General features: G+C 38.1%; 1 protein-coding gene across 1 annotated transcript; it reads left to right on the top strand.

Annotated features, from left to right (window-relative positions):
• The first annotated feature begins 769 nt into the window (after positions 1-769).
• On the top strand, positions 770-25,839 carry LOC129802238 (protein artichoke). Its single transcript, XM_055847914.1, has 4 exons — positions 770-904; positions 7,894-8,146; positions 18,109-21,533; positions 24,972-25,839. Exons 2-4 carry the CDS (start codon positions 8,013-8,015, stop codon positions 25,751-25,753), a joined length of 4,341 nt encoding a protein of 1,446 aa, XP_055703889.1. The 5' UTR covers positions 770-904; positions 7,894-8,012; the 3' UTR covers positions 25,754-25,839.
• Positions 25,840-25,880: the final 41 nt, after the last annotated feature.

Raw genomic sequence — 25,880 nt, 5'->3', positions numbered from 1 at the left:
TGTGCGAATTTTCCTCATTTTCCCCTAATTACAAGGTAATTTCAAAATATTTTTGTATTAAGTATTCTCACTGAAAATATCACTTCATCAAACGTTAAGAAAAATTTCTGAACCTGCAAAACTTGTGCAATGAGTAATGAGAGGTTGAAGTCGCTTTTATTCTATCTTTTATTAAATCTTAGATAGAGTGAATTTGTATGTCTCCTGGAAGGAAAACCTATGAACCCCTCATTGTGTTCTATGGAACATTTTCGTCACCATTCGAAAACAGGCAAGTTTGTTTCTTAAACGAGTGACGGAGTTTAATTGAATCTGAGAGAGAAGAAAGACCATTGTTTGGAGCACGAGCGATACGCTTCCATGATCCTGAAGAAGTGAGCTTCTTGCTCACTCTGCTTTTTTTTAGCCTCTTCGGTTTTGCATAAGTGTCCGGAGAGTTTCTCCATGCACTGCTAATCACTCTGACTCACCTGTGAGAACCCCCGGAATCTTGGTTTTACTTTCATCCTCGGAAATCGTTTGTTTTATCTATGATCCTGGAGAAATTGGGAGGTCAGAAGAAAATGTCCTGGTTTGGTGAGGAGATTACAAAGGGGTTTCTGTCAATTTTCCACAGTTTGTTGCATTCTCAAGCCATCAGGAAAATCACTCATTGTCTGCGATGTCTCGTGTTTCGCGGTTTCGATGGGTATGTTGGCTGACTGTGGGGGAGGATGGAACTCTTCCAGCACTTCATGAGCCACACAACTTCAGTCTGTTACGAAGAGTGCTCCGTGTCGGTTGGGCTTGAGTGGATTAAAAATTTTACCTGCGATTCTTCTAAAGAATTATATAAAAAGTGAAAACAAAGGATTTTCCAGTGGAAGTTTTTAAGACATTCTTGAGGATTACCTTTTCTCAATAAGTAAGGATTTTCACTTGTTGAAATAGTGGATATTTCATTCTTAACAAAAAAGCACGAAAAGGGTAAAATTTTCTGCTAGGTTAAGAGAAAGTTTCTTGCAGAAAGGAAAATCATTCCATTGGAAAAACGCTGACATAACAATATTTTTTTAACAAAAGAGATTGACTTTTCTTGTTGTGCTTTTTTGAAGGAAAAAAATCCTCAACAACTAGCCAAAAAGATCAAACGATATTAATTTTATACAGAGATTACTCACCGGAGAGCTTTGAATATGAAGCAATTAAATTCCGTCTTAGTTTAAAAACTTCCGGACATTCGTGTTTCTCTACTTTTTTTTTCGAAGAAATTATGATTTTCATTTTTTCACTATGAGTTTAATAAAAAACTCAAGTGTTAAATAATTTCTCTTCCTTCACAAACAATAAGCTGTGTTGAAATTTCACATTTTTTTTTGTGCAATTTCCACTTTGCATAGTCAATTTATTATTTCGATATTGTGAAATTGAGAATGGAGACGGACACTTAAAGTTTGCCTAGAGATACTTTATGAGAAGTCATTGCTGTAAAAGATGAATGAGGAAGAGTTCTTGTAGAAGAAGTTCTTTTGAGATCATATTGCAACCCGTTGTGATTAAATCCTTGCGGTTCTTGTCGTTAGATGCGCTTCAAAGTTCTTCAGAGTTGGCTGGATTTGCTACATCTTCTGAGTGATTCCCTCAGCAAATTGCTTGCTTTATCCCCCTTTTAGTGCCATCAGAAGAATCTGAATTGTGTCACTTGAAACTGCTGTTTGTTAAACTAAGCATGAAATATTTTAGCAAATATCTGCTCAAGATTCATTCGAATCTTTTGGCATTTGCATCATGAGGTGTCGTATCTCTATATTCGGTGACATTTTTAAAAATGCAAACTTGTTAAATAAATTGAACACCGCATTTGAACTAAGAATGCTTTGCTAAATACTCGAATTCTCGAATTGCCGATTCACGACCGATTTAAACCGATTTGTTAAACCGATTGAACAACCTAAAAGTTCGTCCAATTTTCTGATAAAAATCAATTTTGCGGTTCATAACCGGTTAATTACCGATTCATAACCAATTGGGACTAGTTCAGATTAGTGAGAAATTCCAAGGCCTTTTCAACAAGCCTAATTTATGACTCCATGCGATTGAGAAATACGCTTTTCAGAGCCTTTCACAGAAAAAAAAGCATTTTGTAAAATTGTTTGATAAATATTTGTGAATTCCTATTGAGGGCTTACGAAATGCTCGCAAATCGCGTGACCCTCAAAAAAGTTTGTAACAGTTTGTACTGTTCCAGAAACGAGGGTTAACTCAATTCGTGAAACTCTAGAAAACCTGACCAAGGAACTCACAGGAAACCCGGGAAACTCATAAGGAACCCGGGGAACTCGTGGAACTCATACATTTCTTCAGGGAACTCACGAGGAACTCGAGAAACTCATACATTTTTCAGGGAAATCAGGGAACCCATGCATTTTTTAGGGAACCCGGGGAACTCATACATTTTTCAGGGAACCCGGTGAACCTATGGATTTTTTCAGGGAACTCTTCGGGATCCCGGGGAACTCATACATTTTTCAGGGAACTCTCCGGGACTCCGAGGAACTCACACATTTTTCAGGGAACCCGGGGAATCCATACATTTTTTCAGAGAACCCGGAGAACCCATATATTTTTCAGGGAACCCGGGAAACTCATACATTTTTCAGGAAACTCGCGGGGAACTCAAGAAACCCATACTTTTTTTTGGGAAACCGAGAACTCGATGCACTGTTTTTGCTTATGAATAACCCCCTTTTTAACAAACTTCGTTCGTAAGTTTAGCACTTAATGAACATTTTTTGTTGTTTCTTCACGAACATTAATTCGTAAACGTTCGTATTTATTCGTAAAGTTTTGTAAAAAAAAAATCTTCCAGCATTGACTACCAGACCAAGAGGTAGACCACCGAAAAGATGGTACGAGTGTTGGACATCAGAATCACAACTCCGACTGATGCTCAGTACCGGCACCTTAAAACACTCAATCACGATAAATAATCCGTAGCCCTACTGTGGTAAAAACAAGCATTTGCCTAATTAAAGTAGAAGAAGAAGAAGAAGAAGAAGAAGAGATTTACGAGCTTTTCGTAAGTCTCCAGCAAAATTCACAAACATTACAAATTTACATATGAAGTTACAAATTTCCTGAAGAATGAGGCCAGATTCATTAAAGGAATATGGGAAAAATATGAAGTGTTCGAAGCTTGAAAGCCTTCCCCTCTTGTTTAATCTTTCTACAATTAAAAACATTTAACCTGCAATTCTAAAAAAAGCAAATATTGAATAGTAGATATCAGAAGACTATTTTGTAGAGCGTACGGCCTATTCGACACATGTCAACCCAGTCGCCGGCAACCCACCAATCATAATCCTTTATTTGACTCACCCAATCCCTACCATCCTTATGGGTACTGAAAGGTTGCTCTTGGGCTCTTACTCTTCGGTAATCATTCTCAATCTTCGGTGAGTTAGAATCAGGCGCCGTGGACGGTTCACTCTCATGAAGTGTAAGATGGATGACACCTTTAGTTCTCGAATTTCCTTCTATAAGTCTTAATCTTATTTAGGTGAGCCCCATCAGAACTTATAATTTGTTTATTTATTATTATAGCAGGTTTAGATAAGACACAAATTACGAGATCTAATAGCTTGATTAGTGTTCCTCAGAGAAAGATGAGAAGTTTCAGGGAAAATTTAAAGAATAATAAAACGAATTCACAGTAACAGAAACGTTATTATTCAAGCTTTTTTAGATTATTTTATAGGAAACTGGTATGTGTCTTTGTTAACTAATCCTTAATTTTAATGGCTAGTATGCATAAGCCCTAATTCATTGACTTTTATCATAATTGCCTTATTATCTATACCAGCAGTTCTTGTAAAAATTATGAAATACGCAGAATATTTAAGAAGAAATGCTGATTTAGGTGATGCTGATGGGTGATAAGTATGTTCCGACAATTGTTAATCGAAGCGACGGTTTAGAAATATTTAATTAGCAATCACATGTTAGTTTTAAAAATATTTAATTCATATTATATTAAATTTTAATATGGTATGTGTCAGTGTCTTTACCTTTCTCTTCTCTGCACTTATGAGTAATTGATTGATTCATTTGTAACTGCGGTAAACACAATCAATTAAAAACATAATAAAGTCTCTAAATTTCAAAAAGTCTGACAAAATCTCGTAAAAAAAAGAAGCAAATCTTTCAAATTTGATACAAATTGAAGGGTTTGAACCTCTGAAAGTGATTTTCCATCCATTGAGAGAAATTCCATCCACTTCCGCCATTGACCACGAATATCGCAAATCTTCAGCATATCTTTCAAATAAAAATGTGGAAAGTGTGTAATTAATACATGAGGGCAATTATGGTTGATACGATTTTTTTCTCTCTTCAATACCTTCCTCTGCTAAATGTGTGCCCAGTTTTAGGGGGAGTGTGAAGGTGGTGATCATAGAGCATGACTGAGAAAGTGATTATGTGGTTTTCTTTCCTGCAGACCTACATTTAAGTCCGATCACCAAAACAGAATAATTTCCATAAAAACACGCATTCGTCGTCTACATTATTAAGCAATGTAGCCCTAGAAAATTTATTGACAATCATTTTGTATTTCATTTATCGATATTGTGCCCTGCCATCGACTTTTTGTGCAATTGCACGCCCAAATTGCTAATTGAAGTTCACATCAATTGATCAATTAATGTGCTCTATTGCTCTGATATCTCATTATGGTAATTCAAATGTCACAATTTAAGTGATGCTAATCGATGATTCTTTTCTGCTCTCTCAACCATTTCAGTGGCTTCTCCCTAATTGGTTTTCCCATATCTTCCTATCTTCATTTTTAGAACTAGATATAAAAGAATTCACCTTGATGTTTGACACATTTTGCACCTCATTTACATCTCAAGCTGTGATCTTGTAATTTCCTCTTTGATAATCTCTGGTTGCAAATCGCTCTGGATTTAGAACATTTAATTTGGAATAGAGAATAATATAAATACTCGTAGTTCAAGTAGTTTTACGATCCACTAAATTAAGTTTTGAACGGGTGGCTTTAAGGATTATTATTAGTCAAATTCCTAGTTAGGATGTTCGATGCATTATGTGAATTTCATTCAAGTGTTTTGTATAGAAGACTTTTTATTTTTCAAAAAAAAAAAAAAACAAAAAAAAGGATTTTTTAGAGTATTTTTTAGATTAAGCATTTTGCGTGATATCATAGACAAATTAAATAAAATACCTTATTTTTTATAAGGCTTAAGAATTTTTCTAAATGGGGATATTTTGAAATATGCCTTACTGTAGCTATTCACATGCAAGCCTTAGATAAATGTTCTTCTATAAGGCCTTCTAAATGGATGTTTAAGTGAGTCCCCGAAGGTCCTTGAGTCTCTAAACAACAAGAAAATGCAATCAGTTTTCAATATTTAGTAACTCAATTGTCATTTAAGCTAGCATATCGACTTGTCAGAAGTCAGAATATGAGTCGAATAAGTCAATTTTTTGCAAAATTCATTTTTTTCCCTTGACATACTCTTTCCCTGTGAATATTATCCCGGAAAGTTAATTCTGCCCAGGGGCCTCTCGACATTTCATTTTTTCCATACGTTTTTGCATAGAGGCACTGCAGACTATTGGCAAGTTTTTTCCTAAAGAGAATTGATTTATCAGTCTGATATATTTCGAAATCGTGAATTAAAAGCTATCTAAAAATACATATTTCATAATGCTCGCCGAAATAATACAAGAACTACGAGCAAATTTGTTTATGGCACCGTGCAATATCTGCAAAAATTTTTACAAGGAAAACTGAAAAATAGCTTCACTTTTTATTAAGCTTGATAGGCCCCTGGTGGATAGAGTATTGTCTTTATGATTGTGAGGAGTCGGGTTCAAAGCTGAGCAGCAGTGAAAAAAGATTTCTCATGCCATATTGGCTTTGAATTCGTCCAGTAAATTAATGAATATCAATGCCAATGATGCGCATTGACTAAAAAGTGAAGCGCTAAGCCAATAGAGGCTGGTACGAGAACTAGTATAAATCTTCAGTCAATACCAAGGGGTAACTCATTCCCATTTTTTCTGACAAGAGTTTCTGGCTTCGCGGGTTTCGCTATGCAATTTTTGGGTTTCTCTGGGTTCGCGATACAAAAAGTGGGTTTCTCAGGTTTCGCGAAACGTTTCTCGGACAATTGACAAGGGTTTCTTAATATGAGTTACCCCTTGGTCGATACAAATATTCACTGTCACTGATCCAAACACAAACCGAGATGGGTTGCTGTGATATAGTAGTGGCACTATGTTTGAGAGAGCAGCACTGGTTCGTGTCTGTGCTAAAATCTCCCTGCCACTTGTTATAGTGGTTATAGTCCTCCAATGTGTGTCTTGACTAAAATGGAAAGTCTGACAAACTATCTGTTTTGTTTAAAAATGTTACTTTTCTTTAAAGTTATTAATTTTAACTACAGTAAATACTAAAAAAATATTGTTTTGAATATAAAGTTATAAAGAAGACTCTTGGTTACCTAAACGTAGGTAACAATGAGTGGGGATAAATCACACTGGGGAATCTTTATTTCGAATGGGAGACTTGGAATCAAAATACCCTGGTTTAAATGAGATTTAATGGGTTAATGTGTATAAAAAATTGAAATTATGATAAAGCTCAGCACACAATTACTTTTGTTTTCTAAATTTGACATTTGACAAAATTTGACAAAATTTATAGATTTGACATTTCAGTGAGAGTGAATGAAACGTAGATCTAGTCATCTCGCTCTCTCTCATAGTAAAGTATGAAAACATGTTTAAAAGCAAAAGTTATTGTGCGCTGGGCATAATGCCAAAACAAAATAACAAAAACTTTTGTTTTGTAAATATGTTTTCGACTTTTCTATGAGAGTGAATGAAACCTAGATCTAGTCATCTCGCTCACTCTTATAGGAAATTTCAAAAATATGTTTACAAAATAAAAATTATTGTGCTTTGGGCATAATGTAAAATATAGGAAAATTTGTGGAAACATACTTCATATCTTGAAACTCTTATTGTTGTTTATAGAAGACAATGGTTAATGGCTAACTCGTTAAATCGATAAAATCTACTAAATGATTATCCAGAAAGAAAATTAGGATAAACTGGGGTACCAACGAACACGGGGTAGCACCGAACACTGTGATTTTTTAATTAGATATCAGACTTCAGAAGACGAGACTTGTATGAATTCATAAATACTCTAGGGATGCTTGTGAGTTTTTAAATATTAAAATCACTGTTCGATAAAACCCCATGTTCGGTATAAAAAAAATAAAAACATTTTAAAGTATTCTTCAATACAATACAGACTTCTTCCATTACCAAGTCCATTGGGAAATTAAAAATATGATATTCTTTCCCATCCTCTAGTTAATGCTTTATTAACCTGCATTAACCCTTTGTAATTGCCTCGTTAACTCTGAATAAATTTGTGCTCTTGTGTAAGATTTATTGCAATGGATTTCTTCACAATTTCGCATTTTTTTCACAAAGTGCAATTGGCAGAAAAAGAAATGTCGGCATATTTTATCGATTATGATGTGTGCTGATTGACACGGCACAATAGTGAAAAAATGCAGAATTGATCCAACAGAATGGCAAATCATTGCAAAATTGCATGTGAAGAAACTTATGGCAATTTTTTGGGAAAGGGTAGAATGACACCCAATAAGTTGGACTAAAGTTTTCAAGAGAGAAAAAAAAAGATTATAGTAAATTGTAAATGACCGGAGATTTGGATGATTGACTGAGAACAATTTTCGCAACAAATGGGAAATGTCTTGATTTGGGAGACAAAACACCCACATACATCATTGAATTTGAGAGTGAATTGTGGGGAATTGACAAAAGTGTTATTCTTGGAAAAATTTGCAGGCACAACAGAGAGGAGAGTGGCCAAGGTAGCCGATGACCACAGTCAACTCAATTGATTTGCCATCCATTGTGAATGATCTCTCAATAGCCATGTAAAGGGTCTGCTGACGATTCTGACAATGCTCTTTGTGATTGTGGTGCTTCTGGCCACAATTGTGGCTCTAAGTGGCGCCCAGAGAGATGCCTACTGTCCTCCACAGGAGATTATCCTGCCATGTCGATGCTCCCAGCGAGGGGATGAAGTTCAAATTTGGTGAGATACTAAGCTGTCTTTATTCGAATTACATCAAAGTAATTTAATGTGCAAACAAATCCTTTTGCAAGGGCATTATTTTTGATATTAGGGCGCTAATAGACTCAGGTTGATCCTCGAAAATATTTATCTTATAAAATTTAACATTAAGGATTAATCCCAAATTGTTATTCACTCAGGGCTTAGGATAATTGATTTTAGAGGTTGTTTGCATGGCCCTAAGGGCCTTGACAGACTTAAGGATTAGCTGAGAGACGACTTAGCGTAATTGTATTCGAAATAACGGTTAAACCGAATTTCTATGATTTTCTACTAAGCCGTCTCTCGGCTTAAGTCGTAAGTGGGGCATAATCCTTTACCACGATATTTTACAGACTAAATATGCACGAGGATCAGCCTGAGTCTATTTAAGCTATTACACGGACTTTAGACTAGAGGTTAAGCCCAGTTTCAGAATCTTATGGATCATTTGCCCTCAATGTTCAAACCCATTCAGAAATCAAAATTGTCCCTAAAATATTGTTTGATAAGAAATTAGAAAAGTTGAGCCATATGGCTAGGCCTTAGGTCTAAAGCCCATACGATTGAAAACAACTCCGCCTCTAAATATTTAAGTCACGCCCCTTTCCAAAGGTTCATATTTCAAAGAAAATTGAACTTGATAGGAAATTCAACGTTCATGAAGGGGATATTACAAATGGTTAAGTCTGTTTCATACATTTTTAAAACAGCTTAAAAGTGTTTTACTTTGTTTTTTTTTTCTTAATTGCTTTAGCAGGAAATACTCGTAAACAAACCACGCCTCGATAACGAAATATTTTGAATATCTTGCAATGCTTTACATAAAACAATACGGCATTGAATAAACGATCAATGTAAAACAAAATTTGGTCATTAAAAAAAAAATAAAAAACGAAAAATAAAAATTTTAAAGTGAAGTTAGATTTCTAACAAAGTTAAAAAATGCAATATTAAAAAATTATAAATAATTAAGTGAAATAAAAGAATAATCAAAAATTTGAAAAAGAATAGTATAAAAAACATTTACCAAAAATTACAATGTACAACAAAAAATAAAATTTGGTCAGTAAATATTGCAAAAAAAAATCAAATTAGTCAGTGCAAATACTCAATTTGGTCAGTCAAATATTAAAAAATAGTCAGCAAAACAGTAAAAATGACCAGTAAAATATTAAATACACAGAAAAAAATATTTTGTAAAATTTTTCTGAAATGTTTGTGAATTTCTATTGGAGACTTACGAAATGATCGTAAATTGTATAATCCACAAACAAGTTCGTATAAGTTTGTACTTCTTTAACACACATTCTTCGTAATATGATCATGAACTTGATGACCATTTTTTGAACTTTTACAAATATTTGTTCGTATATTTTTGTTTGTCCGACCAAACTTTACGAACAAATGAAAAAATTTTGCAATACTTTTTCTGTGTTACAAACATTTACGAGGAAATGTTTGTAAAAGTTCAAAAATTGCTCGGCAAATGATCATCTTAAGAACACTGTAAAAGAAGTACAAACTTTTCTGAACTTATTTGAGGATTATACGATTTACGAGCATTTCGTAAGTCCCCAATGGGAATTCACAAACATTTACGAACAATTTTACGAAATATTTTTTTCTGTGTAGTGAAATATCTTTTCTGCTTGTTTCTATTTAAATTATTTATTTTTATTTAGATTATTTATAAATTATTTAAATAATTTATTTAAAAAAATGCTAACCATTTTTTTAACTGTTCGAACTCTACGAGAGAGCAGTTACCACAATCCAAACTTATTCAACTTCTCATCATCCTGGCTGTCAAATGGTGTGAGATATTGACTTGCGGTCTTCGGTCACCCCCCCCCCCCCCCAGAAGTCAACATTCTCCGCGAACTAACTTACCTAAATCACGTCCCACCCCTTCAATTCCCTCCAAAAACATGATTTACATCGCTCAAATCGCCATCTTAAATTATTTAAGGTTAAAGTTCAGCACCTTAGGGGGCCTAATTTTCAACGGATTTGGTTGAATTTCGACATCAAATTTTCGAATAGGCCCTTTCGGAGGGCCCATTTTTTGACCGATTTGTTTGAATTTGGATTTTTTGGAAAGATCTTAAAATTTCCAATCCGGATGCGTCGATTTCAATTGATAGTGAATCAACAGAGTACTTATAAATGGCTTTTCTTTCTACAATATTTTATTTTTATTTGTCCGAATGTTTGTTACTGGGCTAGAAGTTGAACAGTAAGAGATATCGACTTCCAATTTTCGGCGACCCCTACGTAAGTCCATATTATCTCGAGTCGCTTTCCCTTTTTCCTCTTAAGGGTAGAAACACATTGACAGTAAAATGCTCGCCGTAGTCTCACCGTATTTCGTTAATTTATGCATTTTCATTGCAATCCTTACGCAAATTCTCAATTACCGTATTACCTTATCTCATATTCGGTTGCACTAAGTGAAAATATTATAAGAAAATTGAAGAAATAAAACGTTAATTCGATAAACGGTGAGTGAAAAAAAACTGTAAGAGAAATTAATCGTACAGTTTTTTTTGCTCACCGTTTATCGCATTTTCGGCTTATTTCTTCAATTTTCTTATATTATTTTCACTTAGTGCCACTGAGTATGAGATAAAGTAATACGGTAATCGAGAATTTACGTAAGAATTGCAATGAAAATGCGTAATTAACGAAATACGGTGAGCATTTTACTGTCAATGTGATTCTGCCCTAATTCTCTTCTTCTCCAAAACCATTTTTTTTAATTTATTTCAAAAACTGATCCTACGATTTTCTTTATTTTCGAATATGTCTTGGAGATAACCCGGATGAACATTTCATGACCGAAAAAAAATCGATATCGAATTTTCGAGTTTAGACTGATAGTCAACTGCCATGGACTGAAAAATTAAATGAAAAATTATAATTTATGAAGAGTTGTATTTAATAAATTCGAGTATTTCTCAAATCTGGGACGCTTTGCTACTAGTCCGAGTGGCGAGTGGCCTTCAAAGTTGAAGCCAATTTCTTACTTTTACATACAAATGCGTATGGGAATATTTCTACACTCGTGATCGTTATGCTAAATATTTAAAAAGTTTTTCCGTATTATAAGATACCTTTCCGTATGGAGGGATAAATATGCTAAATTTTTGTTTAAATAAATTTTTTCTTGGAGCACTGTGAGCTGAATCCGAGATCACTTTAGGAATTGGCTTCAAATAGCTCCATATAAAAAGGCCAAATTGCCAGGCGCTTGCTTTGCTATCTCTTTACTGCTTGTTTTTAATCATTACTGATCAAAGACAATTTTTTACTGACCCCGTTTTATTTTTTTATTGATAAAATTTTAGCTTTTTGATTACTCATTTGTTTCTTGTCCTTTTTTATTCTAAAAGGGGCGTGGCCTATTATTCACTCGGCTGAGCCTTGAAGTCATTTGTTTATTTCATGATAGCCCTCAATAACATTTCGTACGCTAAAGAAAATTAAACAAAAAATCAATTTTATTCGACCAAGCTCTCAAAATGGGCATTCATATCTTTATTCTCAACACCAAAATTAAACAAAAAAAAATAATAATAATAAAATAAAATAAAATACAATCATAATAATAAACAAATCAATCAAAATACTACGTACACACACACTAAATCCTAAAAAAAATGCACAAAGTTCATTAACCCATTCCTTACCATGGTATTATACATCATACGCAAATAGAGTGATTTTAGATGATTTATTCCACGGCAATTGATATTCGAGTTTCTGTCGGGAATGGATTTTTAGTTACTTTAGTCCTTCAGTAACTTGGAAAAAATAGCCCAACAGAGATGGAAATACATTTTGTTGTTCTTTTCTCGCTTTGCGGGAAATCATGATAATCATCAATCATCATAATTTTGCTCAAAATGGCGGACGGAAAATTCGACATCCCGTCGAATTTATTAAAATTGACCTTCATCCTCTTTCCTGATTTTAATTCTGGTTGCCAATGTGTTTTCTTGGATAGTTACTCTATCTAAATTAATAGAGTTTGTAATGAATTAATGTACAGAATTTAAATTCAGTGACCGTTAAGGCGCGTGTTTGAGGGTGGCTCCTTGCGCCTCCATAAGAGATTAAAAAAAATCTTTTCAAAAAATTCATCTATTAATCTGTAGGAAACTAATCCCAAAATATGAACATTCTATCTCAAGTAGGGTAGAGCCAGCCCTTTTCGCCATGTAAGCATTTTTTCGCCACTTAATATAAAACAACTAATTTAAGGCATTTAAGAATAAGTAGCATTTTAACACTCATAATATGTTCTATTCTAATATCCCAATACGTTATTAAGTCTCTTAATTAATTGAAATTCGTTTTAAAACAGGTGGCGAAAAGTACTGAAACAAGCATAATTGGGGAAAATGCATATTTTTCAATGAGATTATCTAAAATTCTCGAGACGTATCCTAGATATATAGATAGATATTTCTTCTGTGGTCAACGGACATATAACGGACGGGACGTATTTGCAAAAATATTCCGCGAGGTGGAGACACAGACGGACGAGCATGGACGAGCGCATTTCACGAGCGCACGACAGACGACAGACTGAGACTGAACGCCGAAGAGAGCAGACGTGCAGAATAAAAAGCCTAAAAATTATACTGAGTGTTTTAATTTTAAAAAAATATGGAGTCTACAACTTCAGGTGTGGGGTTGAGCTTGGCTCCCAGCCTGGAAAAAATGAGTGAAGTGAGTGAAATCCTGAGTGAAATGGGGGAAGAAATTCCACCCACAGCGTCGATGATGCAGATTCGAAAAATTTTCAAGAGAGTCATCGTGGGCTTCCCATTGGCGGGAAATTGCAGAAAAGACGCGAAGGGCTTTTCTGCCGGAGACTCCTCTGAAAACTCACCAAATATCAATCAAAGAGCCGACACTGATTCAGGTGTTGAGAGTGCGTCAAATTATGGGGGAACAATACCAGTGGAGCCCCAGAATTCGGTGGAAAATTACGCTGAGTCAAGCGTCAGTGCTAACCACCTCGAACATGGCGTCCCTTTGAGTGACAACGTTAATGTCATTGCAATTTTGGGTGGATTATTGCGCGCCTTGAGTGTCTCAAAGAGTGAAAATCAGTTAAAATGCTCATTCAAAGACATTGAGAATGCAGTGGAGCATTTTTCTGGAGATGATGGATACAAGATCCAGCAGTGGATTGAGGATTTTGAATTAGTGTGTGACGACTTCGAAGTGCCATCAAAATCCCGTTTGGTTTTTGCCCGGCGTCTTATTGATTCTGGCCCAGCAAAAATTCTCACTCGTACTCAACGCTTCAGAGAGTGGAGAGATTTGAAAAGAGCCCTCATCAAAGAATTTGGACAGCAAGACACTGTCAAAGAAGTGCTCGAAAAACTCAAGCAGAGGACAAAGAAGCAAGATGAGACCTGTCAAGAGTACGTTTTAGCTATTCAAGCCATGGTTTCCGGATACCCTATTCCGGAAGAGGATATCATTTGCGCTATCATCGAGGGACTTCAGGATCAATCATCAAATATCTCGATGATTGCAGGCTGCAGGACTTTGGACGAATTGAAGTTGGCAATGCGTCGCTATGAGAGAAATATTTTGAAGGATCCTTCTTCGAGTGGGGACACATCCAAAGCCTCTTTGGATTCCGATGTTGCTGCTAAGAGTGGAAATAAACCCCGTTGTTATAATTGCTCCGAGCCTGACCACATTTCCTGGAGATGTCCAAAGCCTAGACGTGAACGTGATCCGGAATGCCCACTGTACAGGAAGCCGAAGACTACAGCAGCAGTTGACGATGGGGAAAATGGGAATTTTCAAGAGGGTGACGAGACTAAGCCACTTCTTTCTCATCAGCCGGTAAGTGTGACGTTCAATCCTGGTTCTGGTTTGGGGATCACTATCAGTCTCTCTTCTCTGTTGGATACGGGCAGTCCAATTAGTTTAATTCAAAGGTCAAAAGTGCCAGAGATGCTTCTGCCTCAACGTGAGTGCACAATTTTACCTTATCGGGGACTAAGTGGGGTTAAAATTGAAAGCTTTGGAAAAATTATTTGCTCAGTGCAACTGCTAAAAGTTTGCAAATCCATTGAATTAATTATTGTCCCTGACAAAGTGTCCCCATTTGAGATTTTGTTGGGCAGAGATGCTTTGAAGCTACTGGGGATTCAATTGACATTTATGAATAGGGAGTTTGTACCCAAGAAGCCTGAAAATTTCTCAAAAGAAAAGAATTTGACAATGTGTACTTTGTCCAATTATAAACCGGCGGATAGAGTTGGCTTTGAAACTGCAAAGAATTTGCTTGATGAATTGAAGAGTGAAGTTAAAATTTCAGATCTGAGTAAAGTTGAGGACCAAACTATTTTAAATGAGGGGAAGAGGGAAAGCAATTTCAGTGGGAGGCAAGAGAAAGATCAGTTATTTGAGAGCGAGAGAGAGAATAAACTGAGTGAAGCAAAAGAAGAAGTTTTTCTTGAAGAGGTTAAGGATTTTGAGCATAATGAAGGGAGTGAAACTGAAGAAATTAGTGACGTAGAAGATGTATTTGGGGATGATGAAACCTTGCTGGCATTTATTATTGAATATTCTGAAGCAAATAGTTTCACAAAGCAAGATGATTTTATTGGAGCTTTGGTTGATGTGAGCATTTGTCCAGATTTGTCTGAAGAATGTCAAGATAAATTGAGAGTACTTGTCCAAGAGCATTATCATGACAAATTTTGTGAAGAGAGAAAATCTGATAATTTTGAAATGAAAATTCGATTGACAAGTGATGTCCCTTTTTATTTTCGCCCACGTAGACTGGCCTATTCTGATAGGGAAAAAGTTCGCGAAATTGTCAACGATCTGTGTGAGCAAGGAATAGTTAGGCCAAGTGATTCTCCTTATGCTTCACCAATCGTTCTTGTAGACAAGAAGAGTGGAGATACACGAATGTGTGTCGATTATCGCTCACTGAATAATCTCACGGTTAGGGATAACTATCCACTTCCGCTAATTGAAGATTGCTTAGAGCATTTGAGAGGCAAGAGTGTTTTCAGTCTGATTGATTTGAAGAGCGGTTTCCATCACGTGAAGATGGCTGAAGATTCCATACAGTATACTGCATTCGTAACACCAGAGGGCCAATATGAGTACTTGCGAATGCCATTTGGGCTCAAGAATGCCCCCAGTGTATTTCAGAGATTCATTACAAGAGTTTTGCGGAAGTTCATTGAAGGAGGGCAAATAGTGGTGTATATGGATGACATTCTATTAGCGAGCGCTAATTTCGATGAGCATTTGAAAACGCTAGAGCAAGTACTCTCCTGTTTGGCAGAGAATGGGTTGATTATTCAAATGGGAAAGTGCAAATTGGGGTATTCCTCGATCGAATATTTGGGATACCAGGCATCTTCAGAGGGAATTCGTCCTAGCGAGGACCATCTGAGAGCTATCCAAAACTATCCAACGCCACAGAATGTGAAGGAAGTCCATTCTTTCGTGGGACTTTGTGCTTATTTCCGGAGATTTGTTCCAGGATTTTCAACTATTGCTCGTCCCTTGCTGTCTCTTCTTAAAAAAGATGCGCGATTTGATTTTGATGATTCTTGTGTAGAGGCTTATGAGGGGTTAAAGAGACGTTTGATTTCTTCGCCAGTTTTGGCCATTTATGATCCAAAGAGAGAGACAGAACTACATACTGATGCGAGTTCGTTGGGATTTGGAGCTGTGTTGCTTCAGCGACAAAATGATCAGAAATTACATCCAGTAGCGTACTTCTCAAAAAGTACGTCTAAAGCAGAATCAAAGTACCATTCGTATGAGTTGGAAACTTTGGCAATAATTTATGCCTTGAGTCGTTTTCGAGTTTATTTAAAAGGGATACCTTTTGTGATTGTTACAGATTGTAGCTCACTTGCGATGACGTTGAATCACCGATCAGATAGCCCACGTATTCAACGATGGGCGCTTGAATTGGAAAACTTTGATTATAAAATAGTTCACCGAAGTGGGACAAGGATGCATCATGTTGATGCTTTGAGTAGGTGTTATCCAATAGCGGCCGTTGACTGTGATGATATAGATTTTCAACTGAGTGCGACACAGAGTAGGGATAAGATGATTAGAGATTTGAGAGTCAAGTTGGAGAAGGAGGATAATAAAATGTTTGCTTTGAAAGACGGTTTGGTTTATAGACGCGATCAAAGAGGGAAGTTATTCTTTTACGTACCGGGAGAAATGGAAGTGAATCTGATTCGACAAATTCATGAGAAAATCGGACATTTTGGCTCGCAAAAGACCTACGAGAAATTGCGCACTCACTATTGGTTTCCGGGGATGAAAGAGAAAATTGACAGTTATGTGAAAAATTGTGTGAAGTGCCTCTTTTACTCTACTCCCGCGCGAAGCAATATGCAGTCCTTGTATAATATTCCAAAACGCCCAGTGCCTTTTCATACTCTTCATATCGATCATCTCGGGCCGTTGCCTTCGCTAGTGTCAAAAAGGAAGCATATTTTGGTAGTGGTTGACGGATTTACGAAATTTACGCGAATTTATGCTGTCTCGTCAACAAGCACGAAGGAAGTGTGCTGCGCGTTGGGAAAATTCTTTGACTATTATAGTCGACCAGTGCGAATCATATCAGACCAAGGGAGTTGTTTCCGCTCGAATGAATTTAAGTCTTTCCTTTCCGAACGCAATATTGCGCATGTAGAAGTGGCAACAGCGTCCCCACAAGCAAACGGGCAGGTAGAGCGTGTTAATCGGGTTATTACTCCGATGTTAGGGAAACTAAGCGAACCTCTTCAACATGCAGATTGGGTACGTCATTTGGGTAAAGTGGAGTTTTCCATTAATAATTCGTTCCATCGTTCAATTGGGACCACTCCAAGTAAACTACTTTTCGGAGTCGATCAAAGGGGAGAAGAGGTAGATCTCTTAACCGAGTATTTGGATACAAAAGAATTAGATAACGGCTCGCGTGATTTGGTTGCTCTGAGAGATTTCGCGACAAAGAGAATAGAGCAGGTTCAAAACCAAAATCTGAAGCAGTTTCAAAAGACACACAAGAGTCCGTTGATTTATAAAGAGGGCGATTTTATTTTATTGCGAAACATAGATACTACGGCAGGTACAAACAAGAAGCTTATTCCGAAATTCAAGGGTCCCTATGTAGTGGCTAAAGTGTTACCCCATGATAGATATGTCGTGAGAGATGTTGACAATTGTCAGATAACTCAAATACCCTACAATGGTATCATTGAGTCAAAGAACATGAGACTGTGGAGATCCCCTGAGTTTGTACAAAATCGGGGGTGGACGTCTCACTCCGATGATGAGGATGATAGTGTGAATTAGGGAGTAGTTAATTTATATTAGGATTAGCTTTGACTTTAATGAAAAACTATAAAAAAAATATTGTTAATTTATATAATATGACATGGACTGGACAAATACAATAGACATAATAAGGATCGGGTCGATCCTGAATCAGATTGGCCGAGTTGTGGTCAACGGACATATAACGGACGGGACGTATTTGCAAAAATATTCCGCGAGGTGGAGACACAGACGGACGAGCATGGACGAGCGCATTTCACGAGCGCACGACAGACGACAGACTGAGACTGAACGCCGAAGAGAGCAGACGTGCAGAATAAAAAGCCTAAAAATTATACTGAGTGTTTTAATTTTAAAAAAATATGGAGTCTACACTTCAAAGTATCTTTATACAAAAATTCATTATAGTCTGACAAAAATATCACACCTTACGAGGCCCCTAAAGCTTAATGGTGGCGAAAAGTACTGACTCTACCCTATTTCTGGTACATTGACTGAATGGGTTAAGCACTTAAAACCAAAGGCTATATTAACAAAGCCTTAAAAGTTTAATAATAATAATAATAATATATCTTTATTGAGGGACATTTATTGTTGTTCAGGTGCTCCCATTCCGATCTCCCGAGAGTTCTCACGGGAATCAAATCCGTAGCCAAGACAATGAATCACCGGCAGATAGATGAGTTAATTCTGGAGAATAATCTCCTGCCATCCTTTCCCGGGCGAGCATTTTCGCCCCTTCGTGTCCTGCGTCTGATGCTGCGCCACAATGGCCTAGAACGGCTCTCAAGTGGCTGGCTAAATGATCTCGAGGACAGCCTCGTGGAGGTGTTCATTGTGGAGAGAAATCTCCGGAGTGTGCCTATAGACAGCCTCGCGGGGCTCCGGAAGCTCGAGGCAGTCACGATTCAGAGTGAGGCACTCAAGAGAGCGCCGGACTTTTCGAATCTGCCGCGATTGCGGTACATAAATATTCAGAGCGCATCTCTGATAGAATTGTCTCCAATGGGCTTCCGGCAGTTGATTAATCTGGACACAGTCATCATCACGGGCAGTGGGAAGCTCAATCGTCTCGAAGCTGGACTGTTTCACGATCTCCCGCGACTGAAGACTATCGATGTGTCCAGGAATGGGATCAATTGGATTCATTTGAGAGCCATGGCAAGATTGCCTCAGCTGCAAGTGCTTCAGCTCAGTGGGAATAGGATCACAGATGCAGGAATGGTGGGAAGAGCCATAAAGGATTTGAGTAATTTGGAAGTGCTGAAGCTGGACTCCAATAGGATTACAACTCTGGGAGAGGGAAGTTTTGTGGATTTGCCGTCTCTGAAAGAATTGCATTTGAATAGCAATGCCATTACTGAGATCCACCATGGAGCTTTTCATAGGACACCTAATCTCAAGATTGTCCACCTGGAGAGTAACTACCTGAGGAGAGTTCATCCTGAATCATTCCTTCAGGCATCCGGAAGTGGTGTGGAACTGCTGCATTTGCAGGAGAATGAAATTGGGAGGATTGAGGAGCTGAGATCACTTCTGGATGCTCTGCCTAGGCTAAAATTCCTCGATCTCAGTCACAATAAACTCGAAGTTATTCCTTTTGGGGCTCTGAGGGGACATGGAACTCTTGAGCAATTGTATTTGGATAACAATATGATCAGGATGATTGATAGGGATGCATTCATGGCGATGCCGGGATTGAGGGAGCTCAGGCTCAAGAATAATTCCCTTTCGGACATTCTTCCGATGCCTTTTTGGAATTTGCCAGGGCTTAAAGGATTGGATTTGTCGGAGAATCATTTTCAGAGGATTGAGCCACAATTGCTCATGGGATTGCCATCTCTGCGGAGATTGGATGTGTCCAGGAATACTCTGATTGACATCAATCCTTCAGCTTTTATGCGAACTCCCATGCTAGAGACTGTAGATTTGTCCGGGAATGGCATATCTGCCCTCCATCCGGCTACTCTGAGGAATCTCGATCGACTCTTTGAGATAGATGTCAGTGACAATCATCTGCAGGAGATGGTTCCTGGCCTGCCAATGGCAGTTGAAAGGATAACTGTGCACAACAATAAGATTACGAGCCTGAGTCAGGGACAAACGCTGCATTTGCCGAATGTGAGGATGCTGGATTTGAGCGGGAATATGCTGCAGAGATTGCCAAGGGGAACGTTCCAGCAGATGCCTCAGCTGAGATCACTCAATATGGCCCAGAATGGCATCCTGGGTCTCGATGATGACAGCCTGGCTGGCCTGATGCGCCTGGAAGTGCTAGATCTCAGGGACAATCGTATTGTGCATCTCCATGAGAAGGGTCTGGCCACAGTTCCCACTCTGGTGGACCTCAATCTCCAGAACAATCGTCTCGAAGAGATCAACAGTCAACTTCTGGGAAATTTGCCACAGCTCAAGAGATTGGATTTATCCAGGAACAGCATTTCCCTAATCCCTCCGGAAACCTTCCGGCATGCCCGGTCAATTGAGGCTCTGGATCTGTCCAGCAATAGCCTGAGGGAATTGCCACCGAGTCTGTCTGGACTGTCTGATCTCCGTGAGATTGATCTGAGCTACAACAATCTTGGGGACCTGCCACCGGACATTGTGACAGCCTGGAGGAATCTCGAGGAACTCCGTGCGGCCAGCAATAAAGTCACAGAGCTCAAGAGTGGTTCCTTCCGGAATCTACCTCAACTACAGTATCTCGATGTGTCCAGCAATGAGATGAGAAATATGGAATTGGGAGCTATAAGAAATCTACCGGAATTGCAAGAACTCGTCCTGGCAGACAATCATTTGCAGAATCTGCCTGACAGAGTCTTCGAAAATCTCCCAAATCTCCAAGCTGTTCATCTGCAGCAGAATTTCCTGGCCACAATTGCCCCAAATACTTTCTATCGCACTCCCTCGATTGTCTACTTGAATCTCTCGACCAATAACTTCAAGGATCTCGAGCACACGGGCTTGAGATCTGTGAGGAGTCTTGAGGTGTTGGATTTGTCAAATAATGGCATCCGGAGAGTGACTTCCTCTCCACTGAGGCAACTGGATTGGCTGGTGGAGCTCAATCTGGACAATAATCGCATCTGTAGGGTTCAGGGAGAGCCATTTGCCTCAATGCCGCGTTTGCGGGTATTGAGCATGCGAAACAATAGAATGACATCCATGCCGGAAGCTACTTTCCGGAATCTGAGAACTAACATTGCAATCCTCGATTTGGATGGGAATCCTCTGGATTGCTCGTGCAATTTAATGTGGTATCGTTCATGGTTGCTGGAAAATGATTTTCAGATACCCGGACCACGATGCCGGGATGGGACAATGCTGAGGGATATTCGTCTGAGCCGATCAGACTGTCAGGATTTGGATACGCGAAATAGTCAACTCAATCTTCCCCTAACCAATGAGCATGGGGACATTTTTGCGCGCCAGATTGACGATGGGCCTTGTGAGGAAGCTCCCTATGCTGAGTACCAGGGAAATCTTCCCCCATCCCCCGAAGAGAGTGATTACTTTGAGAAGTATGTAGATTATCCGCTGAATGACACGCATCCCTTGCTAAATACATCCCTGACCCCGACAAATACCCCTCCGCCACTCAATTTCTCCAACACAATCCTTCGGCCACCGCCTCCTCCGCCGCCTCCGGGTGGGCCAGGAGCTGCTTTTACATTCTTCGGCCTGCCGCTGACAACGCTGGGCTTGGGGCGTCTATGGGGTCAGGGCAGAGGGAATACCGAGCGATCGGACAGTGTGGGATCCAGAGGAAGGGGAAGGGTTCAAGTATACCGTCCAGATGATCCGGAACTGTTGAAATTGCTCGGGAAGAGCACAAAAAAGCCACAGATGAGCGATCCGGGAGCACCAATGGCCAAGGAGAATCCTCAGTTCTATCGTCCGTACTTCCAGACGCCCTTCCACGAACCATCCCATGTGCAATCCGGTGGATTCGTTCCGATGCTTCCGGGCGTCGCTGGAGGATTCATGCCTATTAATGATCCCTTCAAGAATGCCACAAATTCAACAGGTAAGCCTTCCTATTCATCCATTTAGAAAAAAATCGAGTAAAACTTACTCCAATCGATGTTAACTCTTTCGTCTCTTTTGGGACTCTGAGTACCCAAAGAAGCATATGAATATTCTATGATAAACAGTGTTTTTTAATTATTCAGAACTGATAAAAATCCGATTCTTGTGGATGATTACAAACTCAAAGGATGTCCAAATGTAAGATATTTTTTTTGTAGGACCTCAATTAATTCCTGAGCTTAGATATTTTTGATTAAAAAATGGTGAAATTGGCTTGCAGCATATGCTGAGGTCCGGAAAGAGTTAAAGGACAATGGGCAGAAATATATGGGAGGTGGTCCAACCCTTCGCCAGAGATGGGACTAGACCCATTTTGTAGGAATTGGTATGACTTAAAAATTACCGAGACCCAAGTCAAAAAGGACTGTCAGTCCTTGGAAAATTAATGATATCCTTCTGAAAATTCGCAACTTTGACAATTTGTCACTCAAAAACGGATTAACCGATCTTAATAAAATTCGGGTCAAAGTCGATGTATGACTTAAGCTTCAAATAAATATTTTCAGATTTTTCCTCTGACTGTTCTATCTGGTAGCTCCCATACCAACTTGCCATATTTTAAAGCCATCGCACATTACAGGGCAACAAAACGAAAATTTATTTTGTTTAATGGCAAATCACATGTATTTTCGGAGTCCTTGGTGTACCTTAAACATATGACCCGAAGAAACTTATGGTCCATCACGTCAACTTTTTCAGATATCTTAAAGTAAGGGTTCTTAAGAAATTGGTAGAACTATTTTTATGAAACTTGTTTTTTAAAAATAAAAAATAACGGCATATCGTAAGTTGTTGGCGCCAAAGAACGTTTTCTAAGAGAGAACTGAACTCAAGGAACATTTTCCCAAAAGAAACCGTATCCCTATCGCTCTTGTATCCAGATTTTCCTCAAATATGATGAAATATTATTTAATTCCGTTAAACGTAGTTCCTCGATTGCATCCTTTTGTCGTCTTTATAGAAATATTTTTCTTAAAAAAAGGAGCTAGGATTGCTAAAGTTCATAGGGTCGTAAGCTAGTCCAAGGCGGTGGCCTTCAAAATTGAAGCCAATTTCTCACTTTCACATGCAAATGCGCATGGGAATTTTTCTGCACTCGTGATCGTTATACTAAATATTTAAAAAGTGAGAAGTTTTTCCATGTTATAAGATACCTTTCCGTATGGAGGGATAAATATACTAAATTTTTGTTTAATTAATTTTTTTCCTTGGAGCACTGTGAGCTGAGTCCGAGATCAATTTAGGAATTGGCTTCAAATAGCTCCATATAAAAAGGACAACTTGCCAGACGCTTGGTCGTAAGGGTACCGTTACTAAAGAATTTTAACAAAAGATTCTCAGTATAATTAAATAAAACAGAGGTGTACAAGAACCGTTTGAAACCGAAAAAACGTCAAAAGAAACTTGTACGTCAATGGTCAAAACGCTACCTGAACAAACTTATTTTGACGTTTATTCGGTTTCAACGGTTCTTGCACACCTCTGAAGTAAAACATGTTTTCTCCGAATTTATTACTAAAAGTATTTAAATAACGGTATCTTTTAGGACCTTGCGATCTTTAGAGGTTTTAACTCTTTTTCCAAGCAGAAAATTACTGCATAAGAGACATTTCTCTAGATACAATCCTTTTTTATGAATTTTAAAGATGGTATAAGATTTATAAGGTAGATCTGGAAAATTGCAGGGAAAATGAAGAGATAAAGATATGGTTTATTCCAGGAAAATTTTCTTTAAGTCCTTCTTTACAAATTATTCTTAGAAATGACCAATATACGATTAACCGTTAAGCGATTTTCAGACTAGAGGTTCAGCCCAGTTCCTGAAGGCCTCAAAATCCTAAATAGCGAACAATTTTATTGCTTTTTGAAAGCCGAATAGGTCATTTATCTTTAATAATCCAATCCTAAGTAAAATTTTTCCAAAAATTGTGATAAAAAATTAGAGCAGTTAAGCCATATGGCTAAGCCTTAGGTCTGAAACCCGTATTATTGTTTAAAAGGAGTTTTACAAAAAAAATCATTAGAATTCGTATACATGTTTTATGCTTTAATGCTTTTTCTACATACTTTTGGGGTTGGTCCCGAAACAAAAGTTGTTACCATTTGCCAATGCCTATTCGATGGTATAGGTCTTATTCGTGGCGAAAGGTTGGACCGTTTTGCCCCATGTCCTTTATAACGAAAAGAGTAACAATTACATCGATATTCGTCAAGTTAATTCAACTCTGCCATAGACTTGCTTTAACTTTTAGGTTTTATCTTATACAGAAAAAAAATATTTTGTAAAATTATTCGTAAATGTTTGTGAAATCCCATGGAGGACTTACGAAATGCTCGTGAATCGTATAACCCACAAACAAGTTCGTAAAATTTTGTAATTTTTTCACAAACATTGTTCGTAACATGATCACTTGACGAACATTTTTTGTACTTTTACAAACATTTGTTCGTAAATGTTCGTAAACACACAAAAAATGTTCGTAAATTTTTGTTCGTAAAAAATTTACGAACAAATGACAAATTTTTACGAACATTTTTTGGTGTGTTTACGAACATTTACGAACAAATGTTTGTAAAAGTACAGTAGACTCTTCGATATCCGGCTGACTGGGGGACAAAATGACATTTAGGTTTTTTGAATGATCAACGGTTTTTCTATTTTGTGCAGTGTGAATTTATTTTCTGTTTGACAAAGAAAAAGAGAATTTTCTTCATGGTGTGGTTATGTTTCATTTTTTATCACAATTATGTATTAAAAACTTCGATACAATGTTAATAATACTTTAATTCACTCTGGACAAACTTCATGTTTAGTGAAAATAATTTTGAATATATCAACCGCCAGTGTTTGGCAGCTGTCACCCGGATAACGAAGTGCCGGATAACGAAGAGTTGAGTGTACAAAAATGTTCGTCAAATGATCATTTTACGAACAATGTTTGTGAAAAAAGTACAAAATTTTACGAACTTGTTTGTGGGTTATACGATTCACGAGCATTTCTTTCTTTTGGAGTCTGACGGGGAACTTTATGCTCTCAATTCTTCCGGTGTTCGTCAGAAAGGTATTCCTCTTTCAAATTAAAAGAATCTGGTTTTTCTCCAAAGCTTTCAACCCTTGGTATGGGTCTTCTTCAGTAGTGGGTCAATTTAGAAGACCCATACCAAGAGTTGAAAGCTTTGGAGAAAAACCAGATTCTTTTAATTTGAAAGAGGAATACCCTTCTGACGAACACCGGAAGAATTGAGAGCACGAGCATTTCGTAAATCTGCCATAGGATTTCACAAACATTTACGAACAATTTTACAAAATATTTTTTTTCTGTGTATGATTCTGAATGATTCCTTCTCACTTTATCAAAATTAAAAAAAAAAACAGGTCCCGATGTCAAAAATGCCACCAGTGAGCATTCCTGGCCAGAGGATTTCCATGAGGAAGTCCCTCTGGTCACGGAGACGCCAAAGAGGGTCATTGTGAAGGGGCAGCCAGTTAAACGTGGCCCAATTCTCGTTGAGAGCGACACAGAGACTTCTGTTGATGAGAGTCTCAAGACGGAGACTCTGTCAGAGCCTCCTGTTCCCACAACAACCATTTCTCCTGTCCAGGATGTCATCTCTGACCTCAATGACATTACGCGGCATGAGGAATTGGATTTGGCGGCTCCAGTGGAGGATGCTTCTAGCTATCCTCGCCCGCAGGATTTCACGAAGGAACACAAATTCTGGGAGAATCCAAGTGATACTCCCAGCTCTCTGTCTGCCCTTGTGGCACCAGGAGCTCAACAGGGAGGCCTCAAGGGTCCTCCGGGAAGATCCACCATCACCAAAGTCTTCACTCCAGCGCCAATTTCTGTGCAGAATCTTCCGGCAAATGATGAGTATTTGCATGTCCAGGGGCAGGACAATGAGGTGGATTCTAATGATTTCGTGACTAGTACTTCCGTGGTGGAATCTCATGTGCAGGAGCCCAAGAGCCGTGCTGACATGGATTGGTACTACAGGAGCTACAATCATACTCCGACAAGCCGAGAATTTGACTACAGTCTTGAGAATGTCCGGAGGAATTCTGGGAAGAAGATTGGGGACTTTGGGAGCTTTGGGAGCAATTCACTGGGACTAGCTGGCATCTTCCTGATTCATTGCCTAAGGAGCTTTGTGTAAATACAGCAGGAGGTAAGTAATTTTGTAGATTTGAGATTGTACATAAGAGAATTGTGAGGAAATAAATGTACCTACAGAAATCCTAAGTTCCGGAGCGCCATGGGCAGCTCCGGAAGTTTTCCTTCCA

Source organism: Phlebotomus papatasi, chromosome 2 (genome assembly GCF_024763615.1).
Source record: "Phlebotomus papatasi isolate M1 chromosome 2, Ppap_2.1, whole genome shotgun sequence".
In the NCBI taxonomy this organism is placed as follows: domain Eukaryota; kingdom Metazoa; phylum Arthropoda; class Insecta; order Diptera; family Psychodidae; genus Phlebotomus; species Phlebotomus papatasi.
Note: the sequence above shows the minus strand (reverse complement) of the source record. Positions and strands in the feature narration are given on the sequence as shown.